The following is a 22,537-nucleotide window of genomic DNA, read 5'->3' on the forward strand; positions in this document are numbered from 1 at the left end:
TTAAACAAATTGGAGGAAAACCAGCTAAAATCAAGTCTGAAACTTCTAGAGTCAGTAATAAAGCCTTCAGTATGTTTGTAACATCACCACTGTCAGTATCAAATGCCTGGGATCTCAGTCAATGCTTTTTTAATTAATAAAAGCAACTCCCTGTGAAAACAGTCCTCTGGGTGAAAGTTAAATTAATTTCAGCATATTCCGTGGCTAAGGATCTGTGCCTGTGGCTGGAAGGTTGCCGGTTCGTATGTACAGTTTGTGCTTAACAGTATTAATAAAATGTGTCTTTCTCTGCATATTGATAGTTTTACCCTAAACTGAAGAACAAATGTGGGTCACTTTCTTCTCTTTTAAGTAGATGACTAACAAAGTCTGTCAACCAAATAGTTCACTGCTGATACTGATTTTCAACAAGCTTTTTAACTTTCTGCTACCTCTGAACTTTAAGTTGTGGTACAAGTTGGTCCAAGTACTTCTCACAAATAAAACTATCACAAGTATCCACTGAGGTAGAGTATAGCATTTTGCATCAGAAGTCCACTGCCTAACACATAAGGTGTAATAGATAATTGAGGAATAAGAAAGCTTAAACAAGGGATTCAGACAAGCCACCAAAGCTGGTAACTGCAGTCCTTCAAATTGTGTATGGGATATTAAAGACATGTATTCTGGACCTCCATGTGTATACTCTGCATTATGGAGAAGTTTAATTTCTTCTAAAAAAGATAGCACACTAATGCCATAGTGGGTAAATATAGAATACTGTGTCCTGATTTGCTCACCATACCACAAAAAGGGCATTATAACTTTGGAAAGAGCAACATCAGTGATATCTTGTGTCAGGGGATTGTCATATACAGAGATAAAACTCTTCACTCTACAACAAAACCTGAGGTTAAGCATATCCATTTATATAACATTTTAGGAGTATAGACGGTATAGCCAAGGGAATTATTTAAAACTCAGTAGAGAAGCACAGGGTCACAGTTGGTCACAGCTGGAAACAGAACTGGAATTCATTTAAGATGGAAAACAGAAAACACTTGTTTACACAGGGGGTGGTGGATATCTGGAACAGGCTTTCCAGTCAGGTGCTTGAAGCACAAACTCTGGGCTCCTTCAAGAAAATACCGTTCGACAGCATTTGATACCAAAACGGCCTGACCAGCAAGATGGCAAAACAGACTCCTCTAACTTGGAAACTTTTTTATGTTACGTTATAACCTGATAATCAGTAACAAAGGTAAATGTTAGTTTTGCGGTCAAGACAGAGGAAGATGTAACTATAGTACAGAGCCACACATGCAACTTAGAGCTGCACAATCACTCATTGCGAAACACGATGACTAGATTTGCATGCATCTAATACTGTACCTACCTAGTTCACAGATTATGGCAATGCATGCACGAACCATCCGGTCTCTTTCCTGCAAACCGTCATTTCCTACTGCTATCAATGAGTTTGTTATGGAGCTGGGGAACAGCAAAGCATTCACAGTGATCATCTAGAAAGGATAAAAGAGAGAGGGGTTAATTACGTTCACATAATTTTTGAAAAATTATTTCCTTGTGTACCACTGTATTGACTGTTAACAGTAGCACATTTGCAATAAAGCTTCATATCCCATCAATACGAGAGACTCATACTGACACAGGGACCAATTTCCAAATAGAGGACTATAGCCCTTAGTAATGTCATCTAAACTACAAAAATTTCACAAGGTAGGAAAGTACAAAGCATACTGAATTAAAAATAAGATGTATTTTAGGAATTTAAGAGTCAAAAATAAATTGTCGTGTTTTAGTGTGTGCTTCCCTTTTTCCTCCACTCTTAGAGGAAACCAACCCTGGTCCTGAAGCGCTACAATGTAACGCATTTTATAGGTCAACTTTGGACCCTTCATTTCAGACAATGTGCAACAATTTCATTTTGGGCATTTAAGATGATCTTAATTTGTTCTATTTATACTGATCATTTGGGATAGAAATCATCCAAGTAGTCTTCCAGGAAAAGACTGTGCCACTCTGGAGTTCAAATGAAACAACGGACTGTCCTAAATTGAGCAAAAACCAAGATGTGTGGAATGTACAATGGCTCAACCAGTGAATGAGCCCTACAGGTTAAGCTCTACAGTCCACATGCTGCCAGGTCTAGGCTAAGACACAGGTTTTTCCTGATCGGGATTTCCCAGGTGGTGGGGCACAACTGCCTAGGGCAACATCTGCATGCGTCACAATAGTGTGCCCAGGGGCCTGCCAGGCGCTCTGTGACTTACTTGTAGTGTAGTCTGTAACCATCACACCCATTTGAAATTAATGTTAACTTTCCTAAAAGCAATTCAGCGTGAAATTAATTCATGCTGTTAATCCTCTAAGTAAAAAACAAAGCCAATTTAAAGTCACTCAAAAAATCACTGGACTGGTTCTTCACACTGAAATTGTAAAAACTGGCAGATGTCTCCATATTGCATGTTTTGGAGGAAAAGTTCCCACTCCTTGTGTGTTGATTGGTACAAAGAACACAGAGTTGGGGCAATTTCAGATTAGAGTGGTATAAACTGGGGGAGAAGGGGGGAGATTTAGGAAAATACAATTGGTTTCAAGACACTATTTACTTAAGATACACCTCCTGGAATGTTATGTTCCAAAACCACGGTTGGCTATCTGTTAAGACCATTCTCATACTTGATGCTGTACACCCAATTCATACGCTTCACACTTCACACGAGTCAGTTTTATCTTAATCCACAAGCTTTCACATTCAAGAACCACACAGCAATATGACAGCCCGTCAAGCGAATCTCATTCACTGAAGAAGAAATTGCATTGTTTATTGCCAAGCTCATACTTTCGGTCACATGTGCTTTGCTTTGGTTTATTATTAGAAAAAAAAACAGCACAAATCAGTTTTTGTAGTAAAATTTAGTTTTGGCTTTCTTTGAATGAACTGTGTGATGCATTTATTAAACTCAGTTAACTCTTGTTTATGAAGAAATGTGGTGATGCCAAAAGATACAAGTTTTTTTTTTTCAATAAAAAAAATTTATAGCAGGGAATACTCTATTTTTACACTCTGCATGAGAAAAAAAAGAATGAGGCAGAGAGCTCTCTATTTTTACATATTGTTTGTATGTGGTTAAAGGCTTCCGAGAAAAGCCACTTTACTGCTTGGCCATATCAAACTGCTACCTCCTTTGAAAAAGGAAGTCCAGTCAGAAAGGACACATCTTTACACACAAACATCGAAAACCACAAGTTTTGTTGTGCTTGCTGAGAGAAAAAAACACAGGAACAACGCAGACGAGTTAAAAAGCAAAGAGAAGTCGCTGAGACAAACTGATATCTCAGATCATTTTTTATATTTAGTGGTGATAAAATGGTTCCTTTTAAAAACTACAATACTGAAGTGTTAAAATGTTTCTGTTAATAATTTTTTTTATTATTTGAAATAGTTCATATTCTGTCATTAATGTAGAGCGAAAAAATTACCTTGCTGAAGATGTACATTTTCAATTTGTGTCAACAACCTGGTCCACATTGCTGCACATTTTTTATTTTTTTACATGTGCTGCACATTTTTTAAGTTCATGCAACGATCGAAAGTACTGCAAAACCTGATCTCTTTGTATCTGATTTCAGATTTGTCAGTTTGGAAGACAGTCACAGGACGTTTAAAGCTGACACCAGGGGAAGAGGAAATACCCTGTGCATCCCCTGATCTTTCATTCCACCTTAGCAAAGCACTACACTGTAAATAAAGCAAGGTTTTTTTAAATATTAGGCCTATTAAGCTCCTGCAAAATTTTGGAAATTTCAAGCCATTCTTTAGTATCTGTATCAGGATTCTGAAATCATTTATAAAATGATCATACACATTGGATGGTGAAATTAAAATTAAAAAAGACGGACCAGGCCTTTCCACACCATCTGATGGCTTACAGCTTTCCATCCTTAGCTTTCATCCTTAGCTCTACAGTAGCAATGAACCCTTCATTGGAGGGTTCGGCAGAGTCTTTGATATTTTCAGTGAAAAAAATGACCTGCCACTCTCCTGAAAAGCATCCATAGGCCTTACCTTTCGTACTAATCTCAGTGCTTGTGTTCGCTCCACTTCATTACTCTGCTGAATATCAATGCACCTGGTAACAGAGAACTGGAGTCAGGGCCACGAAGCAGGTATAAGTACATCTTGTCACACTCTCGTCAAAGGAAAAGTCCCTACACAAGATAACACCTTCTAGATCTTGAAGATTAATTCAATACATCACATATCCGATTTTACAGGGTCCATGCAAACACGGAGGAAATTAAATTTCCTCTGCTTTGTGCCCGGTCAACTTCTCCGTAACCCCCCACCACCACCCTTCAAGTACATGTAAAGAAAATGTAAGATCCAAGAAGCCTTAACCACAGTGCTACAGAGGACAGGAACTCTCCATTACTGCTCTGCATTAACGAGCCTCCCTGAATGAATGAATTTCCCTGGCTCTGATTTTAATAACAGCTGATGCGCGTTTCTCTACTTGTTAACATCATGTCCAGAAGCCTCAGGCACTTTTCTTGAGCGCTGACTGTTTATTACAGAAGTGCTCGGAGTGCAGCTGTGCTGCGATAGCCAACCCAGAAAGTCAACATGCAGGAGTCTGAAAACCTACAACAAACCCCATAGCACCAAAGTAGTGCTGTTCTACAACAGAAACCAGGTATTTTGACAGTTAGTTCTTACTTTTAAAATTAAAACATCTTGAAAGGTTTGGGGAAAGTGTTTAGAACAGATTCTCTGGAATACAAAATGCTGCCCTATTAGCTTTCCAGGGCCATGGTATTTATGTTGCTTTGCAATGACAAAGATAATCAACTGAACTTCTGCAATGCTCCCTATGTTTTACCATTTGTGCCTGGGCTTTTTTGTTTGCCTTACAGTTTTAGATTAACCATAGATGCAGCCTATTAAGCCATGAACACAACCTGTCAATCCCCAGCGCGCAGGTTCAGACAATTTGTCACACCCAGTGGTCCAAAATCATGTGCACCACAAATCCCATTGTTCCAGATGCCCAACATCTGCAGCTCGGAGCCGCGAGCTCACCTGGATATCAAGTAGTCCACCTGTAGTCTTAGCACCTTCTGAAGAATACTGCTGTCTCTGATGAGATAGCGGAGAGCTCGCAGCCCTGCAGCTCGCACCTCTTTCGCTTCATTTAATAATGCTAACCGTAGACTGTTGGCAGAGAAGAGAGGAGAAAAGGTCAGCAAAAAGTCTGCACATTGCAGCCTTTCAGCAGTAATACATTGGCTATCAAAGAACCCAAAAAGTCATCAGACTGTAAGTATCTGGAGAACAGCAACATTACTAATTACACATATTTTAAGACAGCGGTATTGGTTCTTACAACCATTTGAAGTGCAGGTCTTGGGCATGACCTGCAGTTGAATTATAAAACCATATCATAATTGGCTGCTTTCAGAATAAGCTATGGCATGTAATATGTATAAGAAGAAGGGCTGGAATGCAAAATGTAACACTCTAATTTCCCCACATCTTTTTATTAATTGTGCAACAGACACGTGTTCTAAACATCTGTTTACACTTATTCATAAAAATAAGACAGAGAGGAGAGGAGGCCATTTGGTGAATCTAGCCTGTATGAGAGTGAGTAGCTAATTAATCTGAGAATCGCAGCCAGGCATGTCATGAAAAAAGCCAGGGTGTCAGCTTCAACAACACAGCTGGGTCATCTGTCCTGTACTAGCGGAACCCTTTGTGTCAAGAAGTGCTTCCTTTCCTCAGTTGTAAATGGACTTCACTGTAGTTTTCACTTGTGTCCTCTGGACAGCTTCAGTAGGTTCAGTATTCACAGGGGGTCTGCAGTGACTTGCTGAAGCTGTCCAAAATCTGACAAGCTCCCCGTTTTTGAATCATGATGATGTGCCTGGACATCTGGCCCTACATTCCTCTTTTTTCCCCCCACTTTTCCACTTACAAATGTAATACGTTATAAAGTTATCCCCCCAATTTGGTCTGAATAACTGTTTCCAAGAGCTCCTCTGAAGTAGTGGGGAGTTTAGAAACTCGCCTATTTGCTGCTATGTTTCATGACAATGGTTGTACCGAAATTGATATGTTTCTCGGAAAACCACAGAAGATGACATGTTTTAGGAGAACTCGCATTTCTTTTTGGTGAAAAGCACAGCCTGAAGACAAACCCAACTTTTCTGAGAACAAACGATTATATAATTGAGGAATGCTCAGTTTGGAGAGACATCTTTTTTTCTAAACTTTAATTTAATTAAAAAATAAATGGTGTTGACATATTTAGGTTTACCAGACATTCCAATGCTAGTCTTACATGTAACATTTGTGTTCAATATTTGAGCAGTATCACAGATGTGAGCTCATGCAATAGAGAGGTACTGTTACCATAACATTGTTTTTTTTATAAAACACAATTATTGCTATTGTTTAAAAATGAACTATAGTATCAGCTATTTGGTGTAAAAACTCACATTAATGGATGGTAAAATGCTGCTGGTATAATTTATTGCAATTAAATGCAATTATATTTTGCTATTGAGAGAGAAAAATTATAACCATTCAGTTAGGGATGGTATGGTGTTATTTGTGTCACAGAAAGCATAAAAGCAGATCATCAAAACTAACCATTGCAGCACAAAAAAAAGAGACCTACACATGCTACACTTTTATATTGAAATACAGACTAAATAATAGAGTCATAATCACAGATCACATAGGGGAAATAAAAGCTAAGCTACAAACCTCTGTATTATCAGCATTTGGAGACAAAATGTCCAATATCTTTTTATGCACTTGTAAAGTCAAAGCTTAACTCCAATCATTAAAGACAGTATTGTACGACCTGATTAGAAGACTTCATATAGAAGACTTCAGATAGCTTTCTCCCCTGCAGAAGTGTCTTAAAATGAGAATTAAGAACTCCACTAAAAATATCTCATCTAAGTGTGCCACCATTTGTTCAAAGAAAGGCCACCTGTTTATGTTTATACAGTAAATACAGGTTCACTCAATATATCTGTTTTGGAGTTAAAAATTAATCACCCAGTTTTATTAAAATTAACATAATTTTACCATTTGTGTCTGTAAGAGGGGCATGTCACTATCCATATGGTATGCAACAAACGTCTCTGACGCTCATTCATCAAACAGGGAGGGCGTTATGGAATTAACCTCCAGGATACAGTCTGATTTGACACTGGAATGGCACTTCAATAAATCAGAATAGAACTGGAGACTAAAAAATGGGGGGTGGGGAGGCAGTGGGAGAAAGATATTCTAGGAAGAACCCACACGTCAAGAACAAAACAGATTCACAGAGATTCTATGTGAAAGAACGCAAAAAATTCCCCAACATATTTATACAGTACAGGCTAATTAGCTGTACATCTGCCCAGCTGTGACTAACTGCAAAGGGAAAATCGAACCAGGGCTACAACCTTCCTGCTCCTGGGGGATTGGTGGGAGGACGAATGCAGAAGGGCTGTGCGGTGTAGGGCTGGGAGTGGGACAGAAGAGTGAAGAGCTAAAGATGTGCCTGAAACACCACGCTGCAAACAGTGCAATAAATCCGAACGTACCCCAAACCCACAACATCCCTTTATTTCTCATTCAAAATCAATCTACCACTCAGGTCTATAATAAGAAAACATGGTTAAAAAACACACAAAATAGCCTAGCTAGGCCACAGACTTACCAGATTATAATTTCTTCGTAAGTGAAACCGAACTTCTCCTCACAGTGGCCAACATTACAGAGAAGCTGAAAGACAGGAGACAAAATACCGTTTTCACTGAAAGGACACATATGAGGAGTAATCTGTACAAGAGCCATTATAGAAACAGTTTGTGGTGGCCTGAAGGAATAGGCTAAGTACAGATTAAAGGTATTCCCAAACAGCCTTATACTCCCAACATTTAACTGCATTTTAGACTATCACTTAAACTAGGTGGGGGGTACCCATTATAACGTTAAGGCAAAGATCAAAATTCCTGATAACTACTGGTGTGGCATCTTCTGATCATATAAAATAAAACCTTTTCCACATGTTATGGAAGCTGGTTCCTGATCAATGATTCAGTTTATTTGCTGAGCATGTGGTCTTTAATCAGTATCATTCAACTATTTTAGACTGCCTGAATACAACCCCTACCATCAGTGGCTGACTGTGGAGACTGAAGAAGGGGAACTTTTTTGTAAATTGCAGGTTTAATTCCTGCCTTCCCAATTCAAGTGTTTTCTGACAGTCTACAACATGATCACATTGGGGTGCATTTGGAAGCCAATTTAAACCCACACCATGCAGAAGAATACTGACAGACATTTAACACATGACAGCATCCTCAGTCTGCATTTGACACAACAGTATGAGATGATCTTACAGATTTTAACCTTCTTGCCTGGCAGTGAGAATCTCAGAAGTCCTTTCATCCCATCTAGAGCAAATTTCTGCAACAGGCTTTTCTGATGTCTCGGAAAAACCCAACCGACAGACTAAGTTTACTCCAAACTTGTGACTCAGCTTAATGAGAACTTTACTTCACTGCATAAGATGCCAATTCAATGTGGAATTTATTTCAGAATTGCAAAACTGACATTTAGGACACTGTGCATCTGTGTTTCCTCAGACCTCCATAATCTGCTCTCAGCGTGCCCCCTGACTGTGCTCCTTGCTCAACTAGTTCTGTCTTAATGTCTTCTTGGCGCAGACTGCAACATAGGAGATAGCTTTCGATTATTGTACACCAAGATTGAGGACTGTTCTTAAAAACAGATTAAAAACCCATTATTTTTATCTTGGATTTGAATCTGGCTGGTACTTGAGTTTGATGTTTGATTTGTACATCACAAATAACAGCCACTAAAAGCACTTTGTAATTCAAAAAGTGTTCTTACAATTTATAAAAAAATCATAACAAAGCAAAGAAAAAAAACATGATAACACATAGATGAGAACTGAATTTCAATCCATGTGACACCTCCGGGCCCAAGATTGTGGCTACAAGCCAGGGTGTCCCAGAAAATAATGGCCAGTCGCACACAGCCTGTCCCCCCACACTTTCCACTACATCAGAAATCAATGCTGATGTTCCCAGCCACAATTACCTCAGGCCGGGCGAAACACCAGCTGTCCACACTCAGACATTTTTCAAATAAGAAAGCGCCTGCTGCTGTAGGACATCCTCAACATTAACCTTGCATGATAGTGCCCTAAAAAGTCACACAACATTATGCTTTAGAACAACATTAACATTAGAACAAAACTATGCACTGATGAATCAATAGAAAATATAGGCTCTTCGAAAGCCCAAATTAAAAGCCACATAAAACACAGTGAATAGCACAAAACACACAAAGTGTGCCTCTTGGTGGTTAAGAAACCCTACCCAGAACAGATGCCATACTTCATTCATTCGAACAACTAGAAGCATGGGAGAGACCCAACTTCTACTTGACTGAATTACTACAAAACACACCCCGAGCCCCACCTTTAAAATATTCACTATCGAGTATGGCCTGCTAGCATTCCAGTTTGACTTGTGTTTGCAAGTGTGTACCTCAGTGGGTTAGGTATGTTGTCTGGCTTGGTTGATTCTGATTTGTGATGTTTTAGCAGTGCTGCTCTTTTCTGGGCTCAGCAGGGCCTTATGTCCAATACAGAAATTTGCCAGTGTGGAACTTTCACTGAAGAATTAGTGAAACTGGACGCTACCATTCGTGAAAGCGAGAGCTCTCACAAATACTGTATAAAAATCATTCCATCAGCCTTCTGGGGAAGGGCTTACTCTTCTATCCTCTACCAACACTTTATTGAACAAAAAGACACTGTTTACTTGTTTACATTCTGTTTACTGTTTACTTGTTAACAAGTTGCCTTAGGTTGCTGCTTGTGGATAGAATATTTCTCATACCATCACTAAAACCACTGCAGTTAGCTATAAACACATTAATACTGAAACTCTGGATACATGCATGAGGTCAGAGAGTAGCCAAACCGAACATACAGTAAGGTGGATTTCTTCCTTAGGACACCAATGGGACAGGGTACATGAATGTGTCTTTGGGCCCTCAGGTACTTGCCATTTTCAGCTGGAATGTGTAAACAAGTTAAAAGAAAACCCCTGTTTAATGTAATTGCATCAAAGCATTTTTTGTGTTTGATTTTCCTAAGGAGACAGCCAACATCACTTAAGTGCCAGGCTACAAAGCGCACTGTCTATTCATAAAGAGTTCCCTTTGTGGAGTTAGAAGATAGTTCCCACTAATCTGCTGAGCAAAGGTTTATGTGACTTGTTCTCTCCTAGCCAGCCTCCCCCACATTAATTCTCAACTTTGATTAATCTTGCTAATGAGAAATTAAGCGAGGCACTGGAAACGTTTCTCTCTACTTCATTTGCATATCTTAGAAAGTCAGGGGCATGTGAAAACGAATGCTAATAATGTCTGGTTTTGTGAGCATAGATCTTCTGTAATAATAATTCTGACAGTGTAGGACTATAACTATTCAGTAAGTATTCTTATACTCAAAACTTCTTTTCAATGCCTTATACAGTACATCTTCACCCTCTTTTCTGACTGGACAAATGTTTTGGAAAATGGAAGCAGCAATATTGAGGATTAAATTTAAAAACATCTTTTATAAACATCTTAGGGTACAAAGGTTGCAAAATAAATCTTAGCTGACAGCGGGCTTTGGTAAGTTTCTACTACTCAAATGTTTTGTAACGTGAAATGTAGCAATCCAAGCAAAAAATTCACTTTCGAAATTCAGTTATTGGAAAAAAGTAATCAGAACTTGTGTAAAAAGCTACTGCAGTGTAGGAGTTTAAGCTTACCAACTCCCTTACAGGCAGATTTATGGCCCAGATCCATGATCAGACCCAGCCCCTCTATTGTCCCCCAGCCCATGTGACAACACTCAGCTGTGTGGAGGCCAGTGCTACATGGAGAGCTTGTTTCAGAGGTTTCCTTATCCACAGCAGTGATGTCAGGTCGCAGGCATGGGCGTGTGACGCTCAGATGGCAGGGGGATCATGTCATGTTGCTCTTCCTCCATGCCTTAAAAGGATAAGGAGCCAAAACCCTGAATCACACCCCTCCCCCTTCCTCAAGGCTCAGGACTGATCAGGTATACAAACAACAAGAGTGAGGGCCGCCTGTTAGGAATGGAGCTGATCCTCCACTACAGTGTACCAGGGAAGAAGAAAGAAGAGGGAGGCACATGTGAAACAAGTCCTTCTATCTCCACTTGTACCCAGCACCTCCTATAACCAAACTCCAAAAGCACTGAAGAGGCAAAGCTGTCTTGATCTCTTGATGAGACCACAGGTCCTCTCACCAGCCCAACCTGAAAAGTACAGGATGATTGGTTTTGTATTGAAGAGTAAAGGAATTAAGAATTCTGGAATATCAGAAGCTGCGATGGGATGAGGGGTTTTCCCAATCTTTTTTTTTCCTTGCAATCAATAAAGATAACCAACACAAACCACAGTGATTAAAACACATTTGTTAATTTAGCACAACATTAAAAAAATAAATGCACAAAACAGTAAGGTTCAGTACACCAAACAGATCCTGGACTTCCTCTGTAACCCAACTAACAGCTAGTTTTCAAATATCTTCTGACACACGGAAACACAGATCAGACTCCTCCTGCACAACAGTTCTGTCCATTTCAGGTTTATGAGGCTGTGGGCACCTCCCTAGCATCATGCATGTTGCTGGTTTTAAGGTTTCAGATTCTCGATCTTATTTTCAGTGAAGTCAGAAGGTCAGAAGACAATCATGTGAAATTTAAAAAACACAAAATGAAGATCAGGCCTAGCACTGATTATTTTCCTGCACACAAGGAGGATTAGGTGTGCATGTTTTTTTAGTTATCATGCTGGACTTTAAAGATAATTAGCATAAATAAAGTACAATTATTTACACACTTTGCATTTCTGCTTCATCAGAACAAAGAGCCTACACCTCAAGGATCAAATTACTTGTGCTGCAGCATCAAACTGTAATACTCCAAAATTCAATATTATGTGACTTAACCAGCATTGTTTTTAAACAATACTGATGCTAAAGGTAGATCACAACCAGCAACTTGTATCTTTCCAGATATTTATTGCAGAAAAAATCGAGATGCTACTGCATGTCCCAAAGCTGGTAGACAACAGACTGATTTGTTCCATGGTGAATACTGATAGACCAATTTAAATACTGATTTATTCCACAGCTGCTTATACAGAACTCCCATTACAGACCGCACACTGGCGTTTATGAACTGCAGTGTGCATAATGGATGGCTAACACAGTGGTGAGCACAACATTAACATCGACATTGCGAAAATCAGTTTCAACTGCAACAAAGATGGATTCATAAAATCTAGGAGGATCTGGATATGTGGAGCCTTCCATGATCAGGAATGTGTTAATTGTGTATGGGGCAATGATTGCTAGCATAAGAAGGCAGCCTGATAATATGACTATCAACATCAATACAAATGTAGTCGGTGGGCTTAAATGAGCAAATGAGCAAGTCAAAGTCCTCCACCAAAGTGAACAGAAGAATTTGAAAGGTACTGTACATGGGTGTTACGTAATGCAGGGCTTGAAGACAACAGCAAAAGACTTTTGCAGAACTGAAACAAACATGAATCAAACAGCTACAGGGGTGGCAAAATGACTATCTGCTTCAATAAAGGTTCTAAGGGGGGGGAGAAAGTTGCAAGATTGTTTCTGTAAAAAAGCACAAGACTATTTCTCAAAGGCTCATGTGGCAACGCTGCCCCTTGACTTCAGCATCAACACCTGAAACCATCACTACAGGAAGCCAGGGGTGATACCATAGCATTTTTGTAACCGAAATGTGTCCGTATATACTGTGCACAACACCCAGAAACACTGATGCAAATGAAACCCAGCGCTATATCCCTTTTTTTACTTATTTAGGTCAGGCTTTTGATACAAAGGTCCTGCACAGGCCCAGACCCTTCAACTGCAAACAGGAAAGCACACATCCTCATATGCAAACTACAAAGGTGACAAATAAAACCCAGGAAGCACTACAGTTATAGAGTTTTTGTTTATTCTGAGCAGTGTTTTCATAGCAATTGGTCCTAATCTCATTAAAGTTCCCGCATGGAAATGTGAAACCAGGAAACAAAAAGACGACATTTTCGGCAGCTATGCTAAGGTCACACAGTCGAAACAGTTACAACAAAAGTACTTTGAAACTCTTTAATGGTTTTCAGCCAATTATAAATCGTTGCAATTAAAAACTATTGCACAAGTACTAAATTCTGCATTAGTCTTCATTTACAGCACATAACATACTGTAATAGCAATATGCTACTAAACTAAACTTTACAACCTGCATGTTTAGACAGACATGCATAAAAAAAACTACACTGACTACATCTTTCAAAACTGCAACTATGGTGAAGACGGTTGTGTGTAAAGTAATACTTACTATGCTATTACTTAGAAACACTATGTTTAACAGTAAAATGATGGTTTCTGCAAGTCGGAAATGATCATTACAGTGTCTTCAAGGTGTAATAAAGGTACTCCAAGTTAACATCCTACATTGAACCACTAATTCTGTAATGAAGATCCTGCTCTGAAGCAAATGCTGTACTTGCGTCCCCTTCTGGTTGTTATTGTTTTTAAGATAAAGATCTGCAAAAATAATATGGTGAGTGGCAACAGTACACTTTTCCTGGTATTCTTTCATGCACTTAGAGAAGTAGAACCGCGGAAGGCTCTGTGGCTTAATCTCTAGGCAAGACATTGCCAGACAAATGAGAAGTATAACCCACACTGAAGTTCCACCAGTCTGCTATTCCCACTGTAGCACTGGTTTTCATCTCCTCCCACCTAGAGCAAGTGTAAGGCAGTTACAAGAAGGCCATAATTGACTAATCAGACACTACCGGCTTGGGAAATTTAAACCAACTCACCTAATGGAGAGGAAACAATTTTTTGCAAATGCAAGCGGTTTTGTGTTTCTCCTAATCCAATGCAAATTTGTACATAATTATGCAGTAAATGCCAACCGATAGCACCATCGACTTGACCTGACAAATCATAAAATGAACATTTGACACACAAACTCTCCACAATTATTTTTTTTCTAGCATGGGAAACGAATTTTTAATACTGTAGCTGGATGAGACCAAGAAGAGAGCAGTATTGGTATTTTTTTCTTGAGTATTTTATTTGGTCTGGTTTGTTGGTTGCAGTCAGGAGCTAGGCCCTTTCACCCTTTATGATGTCTTGCACTCCCCATGTTTTTGGGCTTTCAGTTCAAACTTAAGAAGTAAACATTATATACATATACACACAGTGTAGATGTTATAAACATACTTTAACTAGGAACTAATCCAGCTGCTAGAGATATAAAGGCATTTGTACAGAGTTGACTACATACATTCTGACAATTTATATGCCGGGTTTCTAAAAGCTTTGCTGCCAGTGACCTATGATAGCTTGTCTAGTTGTCTTTTCTTCTAGGGACCTGCATGATGGAAGACGTACAGTATACATGTTCAGATGAGTTTGCTGAAGGGCCCCATAAGAAGAATACACTTGTTAAATGTGGTTTAATTCGGAAAAGAACAGCAGCTTTGGAATAACCAACAGACAAAAGCAATAGGCAATAAAGACTTCACAACTTAAGATCAACAGAATACTGCAATCTAGATACAAAAACATGAATTGTGGGAACACATTTTTTTCTCAATCAATTTCTGATTGAACTGATCTTATTCGAAATGAAAGTACTGAGTTACAAGGTTTTAAAAAAAAAATCCATCATTATTATTATTATACATCCAGTATGCTGCTAAAACCTTTTCATTTGCATGTTTTTTCATAGTTCATATCCTAACAAGTTCTTCGACTTACGGTATAAGTCTAGTCAAGACTGGTGGAGAGGCGTGTCCCCGAGCCTGACGTCTGTCTGTATCGCTTGTAGCTGTGAAGGAAACACCAGCTAGTGGCCCCGCTATCACATCAGGGTTTGAAAAGAGCCATTCCTCCTGCAGGCTTGAGTGATGCCAGACAGAAAAACTGCAGGCACGTTACCCAAACAGTTCTTACAACACATAGTGATGTGTAACGTAATCGTTTTCAGAACCTCGTTATGTGCTCTTTCAACATATTGAAAGGCATAAACAAGTGTGATTCCAGCAGTAAATTCAAACTCCGCTCATCCAGAAAATGAAGGGGCGCATAAATGGAAACCCCCCCCACATATGGAACAGTGAGCTGGAATGGTATACCACAACTTACTTGGAATGGTACAACACCACAGCTTATCATTAAATACAAAACAATGGGATCCATCAAGAATAAGCCAGGCACAGCATGAGGACCTCTTCAATGACAGGCCTGCAGTGTGAGCTCTGATGGGCCAGAGCACTGATGGATTCCTTATGTTCTCGGTTGCAAGCTGATCGCTGAGGTAGCAACAGGAAAATAACAGAGAGGGGGAGTGTTATGGGGTGTGTTTGATATAACTGTCGGAGTGTTGCAGGGTGATGTAATCCCCAGTGAAGAGCTCTCTGTTCTGTAGCAAGTAGGCTAGCTTGTTCAGTTAAGTGAATATGTACACTACTGGCCAATGGGACAACCTTGTATCCAAAGAATCAATTACAATGAATGTACACATCTGTAGTGCAACACAACATGCCAAAAGACTCTCATGGACTTTACTTAATAACACTGATTTTAAGACGCATGTAAAGTGAAATCTCTCTTCAAAGATATACCCAAGTAAAACCATTCTATGCATGGACATGCATGGTCTCTTTCTATTATTGATTTTTAACACAGGTGAATTCTAAGCATATATTGTACCGTCAAACTGCTTTGAAGCAAAACTAGCAGCAAGGACCTGAAGCACTGCTCAGCAAGGGGAAATGTACACTCTCCACACTGCTAGTACTGGTCCAGCACTACTGCAGACATCCTGACTAGTCAGATCTGAAGGAGGATCTGGCCAAAAACAGAACTGGTGTCTTTTTTTTCTTTCACATGCAATCATACAAGTTTGACTGCATGCAGATCTATGATGTACTGTAGATACATAGATACTAAGCTTCACTCCAATTAGGCGGACTTCTGCTAGGTCTAGGATTCAGGCTCTGCTGAGGGAACCACTATTCTCTATAGTGCAGGTCTGTTAGTACTGCAAGAAGACAGGCATACCATGAAGGAGTAACTTTGGAGTGAAAAGGCAATTTAATCTCTATGTAAGTCAAAATATATACCTAATTCCTGTTATCTACTCTTACTTCCAATTAAGTACAGCATATCCTTCAATTGGAAGACTATCATTTAAATGCAGTTGATCTGCTTTTGTGTGTATAGCCAGAATTAAATCTTTAACAAGGAAAATAACTACAATGTTGGGCTTATCTGCCACCTTTCAATCCCTAATATTTTACCTGATAGTGAGACTTGTATTTTTATACCAAGATCAGTCAACAGATTAGATTCAAACAACAAATTAATGATACATACCTTCAGTAAAATATAAACTGAGTGAGTTTTTGTTTTTATTAAATGTAGCCAGCTATACCAAATACAGGTTAAACGTTTTGGTGCAGAGCTCAGCGTGCCATGTGTTACACTTCTGTTTATGACAGATATCTATGACTTTACCTGCATGCAAGTAACTCTGCATCCCCCCAAAAAAACAACATGAGTGGTTTGATCTGTTGCTTTTTTATATTTTTTTCTTTCCTAGTTTTTAAAAGAGGAATGTACTAGCAAAATCTCAGAGCAGGATGCTACATTTTGCACATGCTAACACCTCTCAGTTCAATCCAGACAGGTGGGATCGAAACTGGAAATTTAAAATAACCCAGTTCGGAGGCGCCAGCTGTTTGCGACTCAGTTTTAAGGCTCCAAACTCACAATCCCCTTTACTCCAAGTGGAGAATAAAGAGCTGTGGGTCTGCTCCTGGAACAGCCTCCACTGTAACCTATTGTCATGGCTAGATCAGGACTAAGCTGAATGTTCTCTGTACAGGTTCAGCTTAAGTGATAAGAAAGTAAAACTATTTCTCTGCCTTATGTAGGCCTCTATGTAACAGCAATGTTTTCAATTTAGCTTTCCAGGGCACAGCAGACTTGGTTTGGTCTGACTGGGGAAGCTACAGGTTGGCATGGGACCGGAGATAACAAGACTGCTTTCTAAGACGTTTGTGAGATGAGGCACAAACCTACTACAGTATATACACCACACGTATCTCTGTCACGGCCTGTGTATTGAGGACCAACTGTCCCCTTAAGGCAACACCATTATATTAAATGCCAGTGTTGTTAGCCCAACCATCATTTACTAAATCACCTACCAAAAAAGAACATGTAGCAGGAAATGCAGTCAGCAAGGAACCAGACAAAAAAGGAAAACAATGATCTAAAACCACTCCTTTCACGTCTATCCCACTTCAGCATGAGGTCAACACTGTGGGAGTTTGTTTACCCCTTGGGGATTGAAATAAGGAGCCTGTTTATTCATGGCATCCTATCCCTTATTTGGTCACTCTAAGCAAGAGGGTGGCATTATCACAAAAAAGCATAGGACATTTAATTTAGGTATATGTACAACATGCTTAGAAAAGTAGCTGTCCTGTTTAAACCACATAGGAAAACTGCAGCGTGGATTAATCAAATCTGGTATAATCTGATACACGTACAATTAGGACAACTGGCAGAATACAGCAATGCTGACTGAGGTGTCCCATGCCCCCCAGAAGCAGTACACTTTTCCTCGAGAATGAAACTGAACAGCACAGATTCTGTGACAGCTTCCTATGGTGTGTACTGCCAATATCTCGAAGATGTATACCCCATGGTTCCAACTACACTCATCTCCTGGCACAAGTTTCATGCGAAAGGTATCTGAGTAGTACAGTAGTACAAGCTTAAAAGCATTCTGCACATGCCTGGACAAAATATTTATTTTCCTTTACTGAATGGTAAAAAAGAGGATGTTGCTGATTTTAGAGCTTTAAAAACAAGGCTTAAGATACAACAGGGACACTTTAGTTTAATAAGCAGGTATGCTTCATGTTTCATTACAAGGCAACTTGGGGATTAAGAATTTCCTAATTCAATAACTAATGACAACAAAAATAGGGTCTACCAAGGTCTTTCAATGCATAGAACATCCAGAGACTTTACTGGAGGGCTGGCTCTATTTTGTTATGGTGGTAAAGGAATCACGGATTCTCTGTTCCAGACAGAAGGCTGAGAAGGCAAGGACGTGACGGTCGGCAGTGAACTTTATGCAGTGATGTGGCATTCGGCTAAATTTAAAGATAAGGCTAATTACGGTTGTCTCTCAGAAGGGGCACCCGATTCAACAGCTCTTACTTAACAGGAAAAAAATGTAAGAGCTTCCTTCTGGATTTTAAAATTAAGCTCCAGTTTTCCCCCCAAGCGTCTGAAAAAGGTATTTTATTTTTACTAATGAGGGCAGAGCTAGTCCTTTCTGCGCACAGAAACCGAACAGCTGAATGCAACTGTAAAATATGCAAATTACACACTCAGATCAAGGCACAGTGTTAAGTTTTATTCTTTCCCTGTTATAATATACAGCAGTAAAAAATGTCTGTGTATTTTGGCTAGCTGGTGTTTGCAAAAAATGCAACTGATTACCTACATGAACCTTCACTGCTGTAAAAATCGGACACCTGCTGCTCATTTATACCGTATTTATTTATTAAACCAATGCTACCATATATCTGAAATTGGGGAATTCTGTGATATAGGCTGAGAGGTAATCATAAGAGTGCAAGGAAAATAGATCCTATAACAGCAACATGGCTGTGGCTTGTTAGTCTATTCCCTTCTTCACCTAGACCACATGGCAAAGGGTCTTATAACACACAACAGTGATTAGCAGGATGGGACTGTGAGCCTTTAAAGTTATCTTCAAATACAGTATACTCCTCTTAAACACATTTTCATATCACATCAAAAATGAGAGGAACTGAGCTGATATTTATCAGTTTTAATTCAATTGCCTACTACACCTTTACCGTCATGCTAAAACTATGCACTCCATCCAGTATCGGTTGCAAACAATGTCAACATTTTCTGACAATCTGAAATGAAATGTCAAGAATGCCAAAACCTGACACCGCTGAGGAACACATCTGGTTTGTTCTGTATGTTTTCGGAAAGCGCACAAGTTTTTCTCGGAATTAAAAAAAAATCTACAAGCAAACTGCACCCATGACCGTAAGAACATTCATGATCACACCCACAGTGCCTGGCCTTTTCCAAGCCTGCCTCGGCACAGCCAGCAGAGGAGCACTTACACTGGCAGGAGATTAAAGAAATGTGTCAGATAAAAGGATCATTGCTTATTTAAGAGAAAGGGCATCTGCTTGCCAAACATGAAGCCACAACCTCAAAAGAGTTTAATCGGTATTATCAAGAAATGAAAAATTCACATGCTCTAAGGTGACATCAGTATTACATTATGTTTTTTCTTGCAAGCGTGCATTTGTGTCTAAAAGTTAAAGACAACAAAAACATCTACGTACACTAGGTCAATGTCACTTCCCAACAGGAAAAACTCCTTGTCAATGTCCATGTTAAAAGGAGCACCTGCCCAAAATGAGTGAAGAAAATGCCTCATTTTCAAGCAACACTAGGCAGGCATTATGAATACAGTATCCATTTCTGTTTACCTTAATGAAGTTGTTCAGATGGCCCAGCTTGCGCATGTTTGTAACTCCTTGTGGTTTGGCCACATTTTGAAGAATTTCCCGTAAGTTGTCGGAAGGTTCTGTAAAACAAAGCAGTCATTAGTATATCAAAGGTGTACAACAAAGCAAGCAGTTTGCTACTCGAATCTGTTGCTGCACTGGGCAGAGCAGAGGTGGTGACTGAATTCAGAAATTGTGCGGTTGTTTGCCTGGCTATGCTACAAAATTTTCTTTGTGTACTCGGTATCTATCAATTAAAATGATTCGCATTTATAAAGCCCTTCAATCTCAAAGGATCCCGAACTTTACAGACAAGTGGGATCCATTTCATCAACCAGTGGTGTGCAGCTGCCACCTGGGTGATGCACAGCAGCCATTCTGCACCATCAGCCCCACTCTTGATTCATGAGTATACAGTATGTGAAACCTCACTGAAAGTTAACACGTCTGCTGTCTCTTCTTGGGGAAGCCCTTTAAGGAAGCATCAGCTGAGCATTGACTGCACGGCAATAAGTGGAGATCAGATTGTGTCGTTATGAGAAAATAGGTTTAAGGCTCTATTGTCACATTTTTAGGGACACCGGCAGAAAGTTAGGCTACAATTATCACGCTTGCACTGCAGGAGGAAGGTGACAAGGTCTTTGACAGGCCGAGAGACCGATATAACACAACAATCACTGGGTGGACATGAAGTGACATTACAGAGGATCTGAGGCCAGTCTTTATCTTCCTACATTGTTAATCAACAACATAAAAGCACATGAGAGAAGGAGCATGCAGAGCTATGAAGAAACCACTACTTTAAAGAGGTCTTGTGTTTCTGGGGAAAATTGCCCTGCCATTTTGTTATAAACAATGTAGTGGGAGCTTCTAGGAATCTGAAGGCTAAAAGCTGTCCTGTAGATTAGGAAACCACAGGCAGCCAAATGGCTTGTTCTTATTTGTGAAGATTTCTTGTGAAGTGTTCTGAGAAATATCCTGGTATTCTATGTACAGTTGTAGACACAGAGCAAGCATTTCACATGTCAACCTCCAGTATTGTTCAGACTAGGGCTTATACAGCCTCAGGTGGCAGGGACAGGAGAGCCTTGCTATGAGAAACTTCAGACACCTTATCTCGGTTTCCAATGTTTCGCCCAGGCAGCTCAGACTCTGTTTACATCCTTTTTTCCTTTGAGTGTGCCATTGAAGCATATTTCTGAAACCCTTAGCTTCATTTCAGGAACCAGCACGTTCTGCTATTTTCTGTAAAAACACCCAGGATCACCAGTTTACTTCAGAACTCAGGCTAATTCTGTCACAATCGCAGAGAGACCTGGCTAAGACAGCTTGTGTGTTCTATAAAAATACACCTAGACGCCCTACCCCCCCCCAAAAAAATGATTCGGTTATGATTTGTCAACATTCCATATCCACATACTGTATTAGTTAGTAATGTAAAAACAAGGCAAACAAAATAAGCAAATCTCTCCAACACCCCTATTGCATTTGTTCAAGGCTATTTTTCTAAATTCTTCATTATGCTTCCACTCCCAACCCATTAAGCCGAATAGTTCCTCTTGCTCTTCTATTGTGGTGCTGCCCATACTGTGCTGTGTGGTCTTTCTATCAGGTCTATCCTTCAGTTTTATTTGAACACTCTACCTGATGCTGGACTGTTGCAAACTTTTCTTTGCAGCTTTCTAGGAGTTAAGAGAATGCTGTTGCATGTGGTACAGTTGGGCTATGCCCCCTGGACAAAGACATCAGTCCAATTAATTACACAGGAGAAAGGGGGAGAAGAAGAGCTAGTGGTTATTTTGAGATCAGAAAGGCTTCTGTGCGTCTGGGACTGGGTTCCCCCTCCTGCCGGATGATGTCACAGGCACTGCCTCTGTAAATTCCAGGGTTACTACAGAACCCAAACACCTCAGCGCAACAGGATCCAGCATGCAGACATATCAGCCCTCCAGCTGGTGTCCTGGAGAACAACCCCATTACCCGAAGAGCTCCCAGTCACCTGCCTGTTCAGGCAAGCACTCCAGATTTCTTGCATCTGACTGAGGCTTGCACAAGGAGAGAAAAAAAACAGATGACATTATCCTGTTCGTATGTATGCTTTTTTTAGACCCTACCACAGATGCAGAACTCGATACTTCAGCGAGAGACATTAATATTCATGCCCAAGTGACTTAAATTTGCTCATTAATATCCCCAATATCAGGTTCTTCAGGTACGCAATTATGGGCAAATTTGCCTGCATTTACAAACCAATTTCCATTCAGTCAGCACACTGTGAAATCTTGGATAAGTCTATTCTTTGTTCATTTGCACCTGCCGGGTCCTGATAAATTAACACCATCATCATTCTAGCCTCTACACTAGGAGACTGTCCCCCTGCAGTGCGTGTGGCAGCAGTCTGTCGATCAGCAAAGAGCACCGCAACACATCTGTGCATTTCCTACTGCCAGCTATTTCAGATGCTCTGTAATTTCTGTTTCAGAAAGCGGGGGCGTACGCTCACGCTCTGTAAAAATAAACTTCAGTGTCACATCTTCTCTCCTAGCTCGCCCTCCATCCTTCTGGGTCGTGTCATTCCCGCCAGGAGAGAGAAGCCAGACAAGAACCCCCACCCCCATTCTCCCTCTGCAGTGCCTAGGAAAAGCAGGAGCCTCGTTTCATTTGGGACACGACTTCAGCTGGAGGCAAAAAATCAAGCGCTGCAGGATCCCGATTACAGCAGGCTTTACTGGTGCTGGCAGGCACAAAACAGAAAGTACAAACCAGAGATCACAGTGGTTAAAGA

General features: G+C 40.0%; 1 protein-coding gene across 3 annotated transcripts in view; it reads right to left on the reverse strand.

Annotated features, from left to right (window-relative positions):
- Positions 1-22,537, reverse strand: part of rictora (RPTOR independent companion of MTOR, complex 2 a) — a 79,780-nt gene that overhangs the window by 42,541 nt on the left and 14,702 nt on the right. For 2 of the 3 annotated variants that reach the window (XM_069186939.1, XM_069186938.1), the window contains exons 3-7: positions 19,735-19,832; positions 7,728-7,792; positions 5,087-5,218; positions 4,073-4,136; positions 1,376-1,502 (exon numbers count right to left, since the gene is read on the reverse strand). In XM_069186939.1, coding sequence (XP_069043040.1) covers positions 1,376-1,502; positions 4,073-4,136; positions 5,087-5,218; positions 7,728-7,792; positions 19,735-19,832 — 486 coding nt within the window. Of the gene's footprint in view, positions 1-1,375; positions 1,503-4,072; positions 4,137-5,086; positions 5,219-7,727; positions 7,793-8,660; positions 8,685-19,734; positions 19,833-22,537 lie in introns of those variants that run through there. The other variant, XM_069186940.1, reaches the window with a different exon arrangement.

Source organism: Lepisosteus oculatus, chromosome 3, assembly GCF_040954835.1.
Source record: "Lepisosteus oculatus isolate fLepOcu1 chromosome 3, fLepOcu1.hap2, whole genome shotgun sequence".
Classification (NCBI taxonomy): Eukaryota; Metazoa; Chordata; class Actinopteri; order Semionotiformes; family Lepisosteidae; genus Lepisosteus; species Lepisosteus oculatus.